This window comes from Oncorhynchus keta, chromosome 7 (assembly GCF_023373465.1).
Source record: "Oncorhynchus keta strain PuntledgeMale-10-30-2019 chromosome 7, Oket_V2, whole genome shotgun sequence".
Lineage (NCBI taxonomy): Eukaryota > Metazoa > Chordata > Actinopteri > Salmoniformes > Salmonidae > Oncorhynchus > Oncorhynchus keta.
The window spans coordinates 6,385,319-6,399,141 of NC_068427.1; the positions used below are offsets into that span (position 1 = coordinate 6,385,319).

Below are 13,823 nucleotides of genomic sequence, written 5' to 3' on the forward strand. Positions count from 1 at the left end.
GTACCAGTTATATTATACTGAGGAATAATCACTTTTCTGTCTTGCTGTTAAGATACTGACGGTGTCTGAAATATGGCCTGCCTACTACTTACTTAAACTGTGTCCTAATCGTACTACATTCTATTTAAAACATACTGTTTAGTAAAAATATATTCAGTAAGCAACAAATATCAACATACTACTCATGTGAGGCCGTAACCCAGTTTGCACATAATGTTCTGAAAACCATATGTTTCCTTGAGCTTTGTGAGAGTGTGGTTGTCCTATGGTTATTATGCATAAAACCATCCCACAACTTTCTCAGAATGGTGCAGGATAGTTGCTTGGCTTTGGAACATTGTCAGCAGATTTAAGGAACTTGACAAAAAAAACTATTGTCTTGGTATTTCGTTACTTTAACAGAATGATTCCTAAAAGTTCAAACATGGTTACAATTATTTTACATTTTGGTAATTTTCTAGGAACATTGGGAATGTTCACAAATAGTTCAGAATATGTTAATAAACAAAGTTTTTCTGTGGGAATTTCATAACTTCAGCATAACATTTCCTACATGTTTCCTCATGGTTCTATTTAAAGTCATGTTCTCATTGTTCCGAGAACGAAAACTTTCCATAGAAACCACATGAAAGCTTTAGTAACGTTCAGAGAACATTCTAAGAACGTTATTTAAAAACATACACATTCCATTCTCAGCATCACCAAAACTCTCTCTAACCTCTTTCTCGTGAACTGTGTTCAGGTGTGTTGGCCGCACCCACTAATTGGCCACACCTGATCTTTATGAGTTCTTGTTTCCTTTGAAATGGGGTTGGTTTGAACAGACATAAATGAACAGGTTTATATGAGTAAAAAAAACATAGCATGCTACTGTAGCTCCATACTGGTGGCAAAGTGGACGGATTCCATGGATAGAGAAGAGAAGATCATAGGTTTAAATCTCACTGACGCCGTGCCACAATAAAACATAAATGTGTTTCCATGATTAATGCCTAATTTCCATGTGTCCTATCTGTGCTTGGTGTTCAGTTAATCCAAACTAGCTAGCCGTGTAACTAAAAATCTTATTAAAACATGTTCCCAGAAGGTTATTTAGTGACTTTAAAATAACCTATAATGTCCTTACAGGAAAACTTTCAGGGAACCATAGTAAAACGTTCATCATAACCTCACTGCAACCTAAAAAGTTCCCAAAACAGCCGAAATGTACACTTCCGTTCTCAGAACGTTTCATGAACTTTTAATGGTTTTAATGGTCAGGAAATATATGTCTTTGTTCGCAGAACCAATGGTACACCAAATACTTACTTTCACACAACTTCGAATGAACCAAACAAGCTACCTGGGAAGTATTGGTGTTCGGACACAGCCATAGTACTGTGTTTGCCAAACACTTACGATATGAATAAGCTGCTTCTGGATACTATTAAAAGGTCCCCTGTTTGATGGAGCCCTGTTTTAAATCCAACATAACCTTCCTTTTTCTTTCGATCTATCTTCTCTCTGCTACTGCCCCACCTCCCTCCAGTACTTACAACACAACGCTGGTAGGGGGCAGCCACCACCCACTGCCCCCTACCAGCCCCCCAAACTGAAACCCACCAACATCCCGTACGTTGAGCGCTCCCCGGTGGTACTCCCCAGGTGCCCCAGCTGGTCAAATGAAAGAAGCGTGCCCTCCTGAGGCATGAAAACCACCATCAAGACCATCATCCCCGACATCGAGCGGGACGACGTCGTCTTTCAGAAGGTAAATCCGCCCCAAGATGGTCGGCGGTGGAGACCACTGTTGGGTGCCGCTGACAGCTACCACCCGATGTCCAACCTGAGCCATGGGCCATGCCCGCTTGACCCAAGAGGCTGAGGGTGGGGAGAACCGGGAGCAAAGAGGGGATGGGTACCCCAAAACGGACTACATGCTGCTGAGGAAGTTTGGGGTGGTGCTCTGGGTGGAGGTGAGGGCAGTGGGTATCCAAGGTCAGAGGTCATATCTAGGTACATCAGCCAATCCGATGGTCGGTCTGTGCCCACTACCTGTAGCGAGGTCAACCTGCAGAAGATATTGGCTATTAGGGAGGCGAGCCGGCTGAGATACAAGAAGAGTATGATGATGATTGAGAAGTTAGCCTTTCTGAACACTTAGGAACTAGAATGGCAGTCGAAACAACAATACCGCTTCAGTGCCTGTTGTTGTCAGGGAAAATCTCATGTGGCACTCCAAACCCTATATAGGGCATTACTTTTGTCCAGAGCCACACAGGGCTGCCGTTTAAGGCTCTAGTGAAAAGTTGTGCACTATATAGGGAATAGGGTGCCATTTGAGATAGAGCCTGGAATCTCTGGATTGTGTATAGTTGTTTTCTTCTTGCCTCATAGAAGGGTTAGTCAGGTAACTTAATTAAGCATGTGGATATGCCTTGTTACTGAGTGGTGCTTGCCTCATAGAAGGGTTAGTCAGGTAACTTAATTAAGCATGTGGATATGCCTTGTTACCGAGTGGTGCTTGCCTCATAGAAGGGTTAGTCAGGTAACTTAATTAAGCATGTGGCTATGCCTTGTTACCGAGTGGTGCTTGCCTCATAGAAGGGTTAGTCAGGTAACTTAATTAAGCATGTGGATATGCCTTGTTACCGAGTGGTGCTTGCCTCATAGAAGGGTTAGTCAGGTAACTTAATTAAGCATGTGGATATGCCTTGTTACCGAGTGGTGCTTGCCTCATAGAAGGGTTAGTCAGGTAACTTAATTAAGCATGTGGGGTGGAAATGTAGCAACATAACCCACTGCTTAAAAAGACCTTGGTTGTTTTAAATGTTTATCTTCAGCTTTTGAGAAAGTGGATTGATCGATTAGGTCGTAGGATAAACAAATTGCCTTTTTTTAACCCTGGTTGTGGTATTTTCTGAAACCATACATGCTATACGATTCTGAAGCTCTAAAATGCAACACCCTAAGTGAATGACCTTTCTGTAAAACTGCTGCTAACCTTTTTGAAGTGCTATTGCTAAAGACACCACCACATGAATACTGTTGTCAAAGTCCATCGGATTTAACTGACACAAGACCCGACTCACATTCGTTGTTTTTCTGCCTGTGAATTGACTTTGACGGTGAATTTAAAAAGATGTTGTCACCACTATTTGAATAACACAGTGGGTGTTTCTCAATATGCATCCTACCGTGCTCAGAGCATGCAAATTGGCGCACGGGACAGTTGGCGCATGAGTCAAAATCAAAGTATGCAAAACAGAGCACGGCGGGCACTTTTCGGATGTGTACTCCGTTTGTACATATTTTGAAACATGCATAGATCGACGCAAGCCTCAATGCAAAGTATGCACAGAAATATGACGTACCATGTATGAAAAAGGAAGCAAAATGTATTGAAATCAATGGTGGCTATTGAAGCGAGAGAAAATTATCTCTGACTTCGGAATGAAACATTGCCAATTCACATCTCATATTGCCTGACTACATTATTTTATCTTGATACCTTAATAAACACATACTGTGTTAATTTTGGCATGTTTACCTGCCTGCGATACCCACTGTAGTGTGCGTAGATCAATAGCCCATAGTAAGTCAATAGGGCTAACTATCTGGCTAGTTAGCTAACCATGAAGAATTGGCTGTATGAGTTTTGCCTCGTAAACTAGCTAGCTATCTAGATTATTACGTTTCACTTTTAGTTAGCTGATAATTAGTAAAGATTGCTTTGTGTGCATCTTGTTTATTCTCTTTTGCCATTGTCCTGGCTGGAACAAGGTTCAGTGAATAGGGAGGTGTAGCGTGAGGATTTAAAAAAAAATGTGTACCTTTATTTAACTTGGCAAGTCAGTTAAGAACACATTCTTATCTACAGGGACTGCCTAGGAACAGTGGGTTAACTGCCTTGTTCAGGGGCAGAACAACAGATTTGTTTTACCTTGTCAGCTCAGGGATTTGATCTTGCAACCTTTCAGTTATTGGTCCAATGCTCTAACCACTTGGCTACTTGCCGCCAAAATAATACAGTAGGGGGAGTACGAGTGCTTCTCAGATGTAATATTTTATGCATTCTCCACACTCTCATCCTCACAAGAACATACTCAAGAGAACGTCCTTTGAGAATACACTCAGAGCATGAGAGAGTGGAGCACGGGAGTAAGCGTATTGAGAAACACCCAGTGTCTCCTCTCAACGTCACATTGACTTGGGCAGCGAGGAGCAGTATTAGCACAGTGGGGCGAAAAGGGGTTTGAACATGGGTAAGCTCTACAATATATAAACTCGTCCCTTTTTCAGGACCTTTTCTTTCAAAGATCATTCGTAAAAATACAAATAACCTCACAGATCTTCATTGTAAAGGGTTTAAACACTGTTTCTCATACCTGTTCAATGAACGATAAACAATTAATGAACATGCACCTGTGGAACGGTCGTTAAGACACTAACAGCTTACAGACGGTAGGCAATTAAGGTCACAGTTATGAAAACTTAGGACAATAAAGAGGCTTTTCTACTGACTCTGAAAAACATCAAAAGAAAGATGCCCAGGGACCCTGCTCATCTGCGTGAACGTCCCCTAGGCATGCTGCAAGGAGGCATGAGGACTGCAGATGTGGCCAGAGCAATAAATTGCAACGCCTAAGACAGCGCTACAGGGAGACAGGACAGACAGCTGATCGTCCTCGCAGTGGCAGACCACGTGTAACAACACCTGCACAGGATCGGTACATCTGAACATCACACATGCGGGACAGGTACAGGATGGCAACAACAACTGCCAGAGTTACACCAGGAATGCACAATCCCTCCCCATCAGTGCTCAGACTGTCCGCAATAGGCTGAGAGAGGCTGGACTGAGGGCTTGTAGGCCTGTTGTAAGGCAAGTCCTCACCAGATATCATTGGCAACAATGTTGCCTATGGGCACAAACCCACCGTCGCTGGATCAGACAGGACTGGCAAAAAGTGCACTTCACTGACGAGTCGCGGTTTTGTCTCACCAGGGGTGATGGTCGAATTTGCGTTTATCGTCGAGGGAATGACCGTTACACCGAGGCCTGTACTCTGGAGCGGGATCGATTTGTCATTGCAGGCAATCTCAACACTGTGAGTTACAGGGAAGACATCCTCCTCCCTCATGTGGTACCCTTCCTGCAGACTCATCCTGACATGACCCTCCAGCATGACAATGCCACCAGCCATACTGCTCGTTCTGTGAGTGATTTCCTGCAATACAGGAATGTCAGTGTTCTGCCATGGCAGCGAAGAGCCCGGATCTCAATCCCATTGAGCACGCCTGGGACCTGTTGGATCGGAGGGTGAGGGCTTGGGCCATTCCCACAAAAAATGTCCGGGAACTTGCAGGTGCCTTGGCGGAAGAGTGGGGTAACATCTCACAGCAAGAACTGGCAAATCTGGTCCAGTCCATGAGGAGGAGATGCACTGCAGCTGGTGGCCACACCAGATACCGACTGTTACTTTGGATTTTGACCCCTCCGTTGTTCAGTGACGCATTATTCCATTCCTGTTAGTCATGTCTGTGGAACATGTTAAGTGTATGTTTCAGGTGTTGACTCTTGTTAGATGTATTAAAAATAAAATCCCGAAATACCCTATTTACATAAGTATTCAGACACTCGAAATTGAGCTCAGGTGCATCCTGTTTCCATTGATCATCCGTGACATGTTTCTACAACTTGATTGGAGTCCACCTGTGGTAAATTCAATGAATTGGACATGATTTGTAAAGGCACACACTGTCTATATAAGGTCCCACAGTTAACAGTGCATGTCAGAGCAAAAACCAAGCCATGTCGAAGGAATTGTCCGTAGAGCTCCAAGACCTGATTGTATTAAGGCACAGATCTGGGGAAAGGTACCAAAACATTTCTGGAGCATTGGAGGTCCCCAAGAACACAGTGGCCTCCATCATTTTTAAACGGAAGATGTTTGCCACCACCGATACTCTTCCTAGAGCTGGCCGCCTGGCCAAACTGAGCAATTGGGGGAGAAGGGCCTTGGTCAGGGAGGTGACCAAGAACCCAATGGTCACTTTGACAGATCTCCAGAGTTCCTCTTTGGAGATGGGAGACCCTTCCAGAAGGACAACCATCTCTGCAGCACTCCACCAATCAGGCCATTATGGTGGACTGGCCAGATGGAAGCCACTCCTCAGTAAGAGGCAAATGACTGCCTGCTTGGAGTTTGCCAAAAGGCACCTAAGGACTCTCAGACCGTGAGACACAAGATTCTCTGGTCTGATGAAACCAAGATTGAACTCTTTTGCCTGAATGCCAAGCGTCATGTCTGGAGGAAACCTGGCACCATCCCTACGGTGAAGCATGATGGTGGCAGCATCATGCTTTGGGGATGTTTTTCAGTGGCAGGGTCTGGGAGAGGGAAAGATTAACGGAGCAAAGCACAGAGAGATCCTTGATGTAAACCTGCTCCAGAGCGCTCAGGACCTCAGACTGGGACGAAGGTTCACCTTCCAACAGGACAATGACCATAAGCACACAGCCAAGACAGCACAGGAGTGGCTATGGGATAAGTCTCTGAATGTCCTAGAGTGGCCCAGTCAGAGCCTGGACCTCAAACAGAGCTTGAGAGGATCTGCAGATGAATGGGAGAATCTTCCAAAATACAGGCGTGCCAAGCTTGTAGCGTCATATCCAAGAAGACTCAAGGCTGTAATTGCTACCAAAGGTTCTTCAAAAAAGTATTGTGCAAAGGGTCTGAATACTTATGTAAATGTGATTTTTCACACACTGTTTTTTGCTTTGTCAATAATAAGGTATTGTGTGCAGACTGAGGGATTTCTCTTTTGGATTTAATTTTAGAATAAGGCTGGAATGTAACAACACGTGGAAAAAGTCGAGGGGTCTGAATATAATATATTATACTGTATAATTTCCCCCCAGAACCTAAACGAAAATCTGATTCAAAAAGGATTTCTGAGATAAACCCCACACTGTCACCAAGACACTACACCAAAACAGACCTGGGTTCAAATACTATTTGAAATCAACTCTCAAAGTATTTTTGTAGTATTTGAACCAGGTCTGCACAGTAGCGGTAGATGATAATAGAGTGCAGGTTGTTACTAAGGAAGACATGAAAACATGAAATTCCACAATGCTGTGTGACGGGATGAAAGTTGTTGCCAGCCACTCTTGAGTCCATGGCCACGTGAAAACACATTCCGTGTACACACACACACTCACAAACACACATACACTTTCCTTATCACTAACACACACACAGGATTTACACACTCACAAAAAACGATCAATTTCAAATCAAATCAAATTGTATTTGTCACACGCGCCAAATACAACGGCTATAGACTTTACTGTGAAATGCTTGCTTACGAGCCCTTCCCAACGATGTAGAGTAACACATTTTATAATAGTAATTCTGTACACAAGAATGAAGCTATATACAGAGACTACCAGTACCATATCAATGTGCCAGACTATGAGGTATTTCAAGTAAATATGTACATAAAGGTAGGGTAAGGGGACTAGGCTTCAGAATATACACTGCTCAAAAAAATAAAGGGAACACTGAAACAACACAATGTAACTCCAAGTCAATCACACTTCTGTGAAATCAAACTGTCCACTTAGGCAGCAACACTGATTGACAATAAATTTCACATGCTGTTGTGCAAATGGAATAGACAACAGGTGGAAATTATAGGCAATTAGCAAGACACCCCCAATAAAGGAGTGGTTCTGCAGGTGGTGACCACAGACGACTTCTCAGTTCCTATGCTTCCTGGCTGATGTTTTGGTCGCTTTTGAATGCTTGCGGTGCTTTCACTCTAGTGGTAGCATGAGACGAAGTCTTACAACCCACACAAGTGGCTCAGGTAGTGCAGCTCATCCAGGATGGCACGTCAATGCGAGCTGTGGCAAGAAGGTTTGCTGTGTCTGTCAGCGTAGTGTCCAGATCATGGAGGCGCTACCAGGAGACAGGCCAGTACATCAGGAGACGTGGAGGAGGCCGTAGGAGGGCAACAACCCAGCAGCAGGACCGCTACCTCTGCCTTTGTGCAAGGAGGAGCAGGAGGAGCACTGCCAGAGCCCTGCAAAATGACCTCCAGCAGGCCACAAATGTGCATGTGTCTGCTCGAACGGTCAGAAACAGACTCCATGTGGGTGGTATGAGGGCCTGACGTCCACAGGTGGGAGTTGTGCTTACAGCAGGACGTTTTTCATTTGCCAGAGAACACCAAGAATGGCAAATTCGCCACTGGCGCCCTGTGCTCTTCACAGATGAAAGCAGGTTCACACTGAGCACATGTGACAGACGTGACAGTCTGGAGACGCCGTGGAGATCGTTCTGCTGCCTGCAACATCCTCCAGCATGGTGTGGGGTGGCATTTCTTTGGGGGGCCGCACAGCCCTCCATGTGCTCGCCAGAGGTAGCCTGACTGCCATTAGGTACCGAGATGAGATCCTCAGACCCCTTGTGAGACCATATGCTGGTGCGGTTGGCCCTGGGTTCCTCCTAATGCAAGACAATGCTAGACTTCATGTGGCTGGAGTGTGTCAGCAGTTCCTGCAAGAGGAAGGCATTGATGCTATGGACTGGCCCGTTCCCCAGACCTGAATCCAATTGAGCACATCTGGGACATCATGTCTCGCTCCATCCACCAACGCCACATTGCACCACAGACTGTCCAGGAGTTGGCGGATGCTTTAGTCCAGGTCTGGGAGGAGATCCCCCAGGAGACCATCCACCACCTCATCAGGAGCATGCCCAGGCGTTGTAGGGAGCTCATACAGGCACGTGGAGGCCACACACTACTGAGCCTCATTTTGACTTGTTTTAAGGACATTACATCAAAGTTGGATCAACCTGTAGTGTGGTTTCCCACCTTAATTTTGAGTGTGACTCCAAATCCAGACCTTCACGGGTTGATAAATTTGATTTCCATTGATCATTTTTGTGTGATTTTGTTGTCAGCACATTCAACTATGTAAAGAAAAAAGTATTTAATAAGAATATTTCATTCATTCAGATCTAGGATGTGTTATTTTAGTGTTCCCTTTAGTGTTCCCTCTTCTGTTTGAGCGACATTTTGTTTTCTAGCTGAGGAATGTAACAGTAGCATCCACATTAATGTAGATATGTTTAGAAAGATATTCTGTTCTTATCTACAATAAAAGTTACTCAAATGACACAATATATTATTTACCATTAATATCTATTGGGCACAAAATCATCTGAAACACAACCAAAACAAACACCAAATGCATCCAACAAGTTTGTAAAGTCACAAGCTTGATGTTTTCATTGCGTGCTAGGAATATGGTTCCAAATACTACATTTTTGACTACTTTAATAGACATACAAGTGAATTTGTCCCAATACTTTTGGTCCCCTAAAATAGGGGGACTATGTACAAAAAGTGAAATTATTTCTAAACAGTTCAGCTGATATGGATGACAATAGCGTCAAATTGAAGTTAGACAGTCTGCACTTTAACCTCATAGTCATTGCATCATTTCAAATTGAAAGTGCTAGAGTACAGAGCCAAAACAACAACAACATTTTCACTGTCTTTTTGTCTACTTTTGGAGCTCCACTGTAGTTATGTCCACTCTTGTTCAGGTGGGAGAGGGCAGTGTGAAGTGCAATTTAGATTGCATCATCTGTGGATCTGTTGGGGCGAATTGGAGTGGGTCCAGGGTGCCTGGGATGGTGATGTGTGTCATAACCAGCCTTCCAAAACACTTCATAATCACAGATGTGAGTGCTACAGGTCGGGAGTAATTTAGGCAGGTTTCCTTGGAGTTCATGGGAACAGGGACAATGGTGGTCAGCTTGAAACATGTTAGGATTACTGACTGGGACAAGGAGAGATTTAAAATGTGTCTGAGGCATCTGGATGTATTTCCCTCATGTTAAACTCCTGTAGAGTTTTCAGTTACACACACACACACACACACACACACACACACACACACACACACACACACACACACACACACACACACACACACACACACACACACACACACACACACACACACACACACACACACACACACACACACACACACACACACACACACACACACACCTAGCAGGTCAAAGGAAGGGGATGCTTTAGCTGTGATACAAAGCCACCTTCAACAAAAAGGAAACCAAAACCCCAGGAGAAAGTAGAGTGGCACTAGCCATCCCTTAACACAGGTTACTTTACCACCAATCCTAACATTAACCATTAGAGTGATTGAAGAACACCAGACAGTGGTTAGGAATCACTTTACCTCTACTTACTCCCAGAATAGGGAAAAGAAGTCTGGCCCAAATGTGACATTTTTGTCTGTGTGGTTCTCTTCTCTGGTTCTCCTAGACTGCTCCAAAAGCGCGCCGTTGCTAACGACGGGTGAGTTGACTATGTCTGTTCCAAAGAATGTGGCATGGTCGCTTACTCTCCGCTTTTGCCTTTGTGTTGCTGCTCTCGTTTACTAGCGCCCTCACTCGCTGGCTGACTGCTATACGCTGACACTGACACATTGCTGGGGATTGAGTGATGTAGGGCCAAGCCAAGGGGGGTGGGACACAGCAAGCTCCACAAATCTCTATTGACAAAGCAACAAAGTGGAGTGAGAGGATTGTACACACAATACCAATATGCTGTCAACCAATCAAACATACTGTGTGTTATGTACAGCGAAGAGTTATAATTGTTGAAGCACAGGTTGTAGACTGCCGTAATAGGTTGGTTTTGTGTAACAGAAAGATATATTTATAGCATTATGATTCAGAAGTTTACAGGTAAGTCAAACAGAGTGAATGTTTTTGGCCAAGTCAACTTCGAAAGCTTTTTTTGTATGAAAGGGATGGCTGAGATATACAGCTTGTTTTTTCTAACCTCATACCGCATTAGCTTGTGTTTTCTAACCCATTAGCCTAAAACAGCATTAGCTTGTGTTTTCTAACTCTTTAGCCTAAAACCACATTAGCTTGTGTTTTGTGACTCAACTGTTGTTTATATGTTTCCTTACTAATACATGTTGTTATGTGTACTAATACAACATACGTGTTGTTTGTGATACTTTTTAGTCTTAATAGTGTTAAGTAGATGTTTTTCTTTCATTATTATTAATGAATGTTGAACCTTGAAATGGTGTTGGTTTATTGTGTACTTACATTAAAAAAACATTGTTTAAAAGTATGTTGCAGTTGAAAATCACAGTTAATTTAATTGAGATTTAGTTTAAAATTTTTGCTATACATTTTGAGCACATTTCTGATTGGTATGCCCTATTGACATCTTGATTTGCACAGTAGTCTGTTACGTAGGCAGATAAACAATTATTGGTGAGCATCAGGTCATGACCATATTTCACTATAGCTCATGTTAGTGTGAAGGAATGCAAGTGTCCCAGCATTCTGGGATTGGAGTGGATTTGATGCATACATTTATAGTCTACTTTATGACTAACATCAGTCTTGTGCACAGTAGGTTTATGCTCCTCGCTGGTGGTCCAATGCCTGTAACTGAGTTGACACTGAACCCAAACCTTTAAACCCTCTTCCCTGGCGGTGTGTAGGAGCAAATCAATGACAGACCTTGCAGTGGAGCAGGCAGCACTGAAGCAGGTATGCCACGAGGAACTACAGAAGATCAGAGAGCAGGTCAAGGAGAATGAGGACCAGTGGCAGGATGTGAGTGTATATATATATACCTGCAACCACCACACACCTGGGCTGTGTTCAGTAGGCATAATGTAACAAAATGTTTTGTAATGCTAAATAAAAATGTGTGTTTATTATTGGATTAGGAAATCCTGGGGTGTATTCACTAGGAACCAAACAGGATGAAACTGGGAGGGACCTACCTCTATTTGTCCAATAGAAACCCTCGTTTTGGTTGCAATACGTTTTCCCTTGCAAAGCGTTTTTCGACAGTGTACACTAATGGATACACCCCTGCTAGTCCTTCCCTGTGTTAGCCCTTTGGTTAGGTTTGGTGCCAAATGAACCCTGTATGCCCCCCACCAGGGGTCGCACACATTCACCCCAAAAGACTGCTGTTACACTTGACTTAAACCCTCCCTAATATAATAATCAAGACATAACGAATTGATGAGCTAGGCCTGTTTAATCATCACCAATTGTAGTGTCTTCAATCATGTCAATATATAGGCCATGGTTATTGTGTCCTTGTCTGAAATTAGTACAAAGCCATCCCACCTGTCAACAAGTAGCAACATGTGATAGATAAGTCTAGTAAGTATTTGATATGGGGAGAATGGAAATCTGAAGAGAACAGCTATTTTGGCCCAGTGTGGTGAAAGGAGAATGTGTTTTGTAAAGGTGGAGAGAGCGAGAGGGAGCTCAGGAGAAGACAAACAATTGTTTAAACATCACTGCCCTCGTTAAATGTCTTCATTGAAGGAGGCACAGCTGAGATTGTGTATTAATGATCACCACATAATACCTCATCCTACTTTTAGATCTATATTTACTCATTTGAGTATACACTCAGGCCCACAGTGGCAACTAAACGCTTATAACACCAAGATAATATTCTGGGAAAGATGACCAATCTTTCAAGGTCATTCCAGAACGTTCCACCGTGTCTAACTAAATTCATGTAATTATTCCACAAACTCCTACAACATGCAGTATATGAGTGTGTGTTATTGGTAAAGGCATCGTTCTTACACCTACTCATTCAAGGGTTTGTCTTTATTTTGACTATTTTTTACATTGTAGAATAAAAGTGTAGAGTTCAAAACTATGAAATACCACATATGAAATCATATAGTAACCAAAAAAGAATTAAATTATACTTTATATTTGAGATTCTTCAAATAGCCACCATTTTCCTTGATGACACCTTTGCACACTCATTTTCTCAACCATCTTCATGAGGTAGTCACCTGGAATGCCTTTCAATTAACAGGTGTGCATTAAGTAAATTTGTGGAATTTCTTTCCTTTCTCAATGCATTTGAGCCAATCAGTTGTGATGTGACAAGGTAGCAGTGGTATACAGAAGATATCCCTATTTGGTAAAAGACCAAGTCCATATTATAGCAAGAACAGCTCAAATAAGCAAAGAGAAATGACAGTCCATCATTACTTTAAGACATGAAGGTCAGTCAAAAAATGTCAAGAACTTTCAAAGTTTCTTCAAGTGCGGTCGCAAAAACCATCAAGCGCTATGATGAAACTGGCTCTCATGAGGATCGACAGAGGAAAGGAAGACCCAGAGTTACCTCTTCGGAGGTTATTAGAGTTACCAGCCCAAATAAATGCTTCACAGTTCATGTAACAGACACATCTCAACATCAACTGTTCAGAGGAGACTCTGAATCAGGCCTTCATGGTCGAATTGCTGCAAAGAAACCACTACTAAAGGACACCAATAAGAAGAAGAGACTTGCTTGGGTCAAGAAACACGAGCATTAGACCAGTGGAAAATGTCCTTTGGTCTGGAGTCCAAATTGGAGATTTTTGTTTCCAACCGCTGTGTCTTTGTGAGACACGGTGTGGGTTAACGGATGATCTCTTCATATGTATTTCCCACCATAAAGCATGGAGGAGGAGGTTTTATGGTGTGGGGGTGCTTTGTTTGTGACACTGTCTGTGATTTATTTAGAATTCACACTTAACCATCATGGCTACCACAGCATTCTGCAGCGATACGCCATCCCATCTGGTTTTCGCTTAGTGGGACTATCATTTGTTTTTCAACAGGACAATGATCCAACACACCTCCAGGCTGTGTAAGAGCTATTTTGCAAAGAAGGAGAGTGATGGAGTGCTTCATCAGATGACCTGGCCTCCACAATCCCCCAACCTCAACCCA

The 13,823-nt window shown here is 43.2% G+C and overlaps 1 protein-coding gene across 6 annotated transcripts in view; it reads left to right on the forward strand.

The window, feature by feature from the left end:
• lmo7a (LIM domain 7a) overlaps positions 1–13,823 on the forward strand; it is a 128,511-nt gene that overhangs the window by 72,702 nt on the left and 41,986 nt on the right. For 5 of the 6 annotated variants that reach the window (XM_052521874.1, XM_052521875.1, XM_052521877.1 and 2 more), the window contains 2 exons: positions 10,354–10,386; positions 11,558–11,672. In XM_052521874.1, the coding sequence (XP_052377834.1) occupies positions 10,354–10,386; positions 11,558–11,672 (148 nt within the window). The remainder of the gene's footprint in view (positions 1–10,353; positions 10,387–11,557; positions 11,673–13,823) is intronic. The other variant, XM_052521876.1, reaches the window with a different exon arrangement.